The 493-nt window shown below is 77.3% G+C and overlaps 1 protein-coding gene across 1 annotated transcript; it reads left to right on the forward strand.

Annotated features, from left to right (window-relative positions):
- Nucleotides 1-6: 6 nt before the first annotated feature.
- On the forward strand, nucleotides 7-487 carry LOC113979880 (leptin-like; the record flags this gene model as incomplete). Its single annotated transcript, XM_027707156.1, has 1 exon — nucleotides 7-487. A coding segment is annotated over one exon (297 nt), but the record flags the coding sequence as incomplete, so codon positions are not given.
- Between the last annotated feature and the right edge of the window lie 6 nt (nucleotides 488-493).

Consider the following 493-nt stretch of genomic DNA (forward strand, 5'->3'; position numbering starts at 1 on the left):
GGGGGGGTCCCGGCGGGGCTGGGGGTCGCAGCCCAGCGGCTCCAGCTGTTCCAGCGGCTCCTGGGGGCGGTGCCCGGGGGCGACCTGCGCCTGGCCCAGGTGGCCAACGACCTGGAGAACCTGCGCAGCCTCCTGGGGGTCCTGGGGGCCCTGCTGGGCTGCCCCCCGCCCGGCGACCCCCCCCCGGCCCCCCCGGCCCCGCTGGCCGAGGCTCCCCACACCGTGGCCGGGGTGGCCCTGGCGCGGCTCCGGGGGTGCCTGGAGGGGATCGCCGCCTACCTCGAGGGGGTCCCCGCCTGTTAGGGACCCCCGGGCCCCACCGGGACCCCCAGGACCACCCCAACACCCCACGGACACGACCAGGACCTCACCAGGACCCCAGTGGGACCCCCACAAGGGCTCCTGGGACTCCACAGACCCCACCAGCCTCAGCGGGACCCCACGGACACAACCGGGACCCCACGGAGACACCACAAGGACCCCCCCAGGTCCC

The sequence above is a fragment of the Neopelma chrysocephalum genome, unplaced genomic scaffold, assembly GCF_003984885.1.
Source record: "Neopelma chrysocephalum unplaced genomic scaffold, ASM398488v2 Primary Assembly neopelma1_90213, whole genome shotgun sequence".
Taxonomy (NCBI): Eukaryota; Metazoa; Chordata; class Aves; order Passeriformes; family Pipridae; genus Neopelma; species Neopelma chrysocephalum.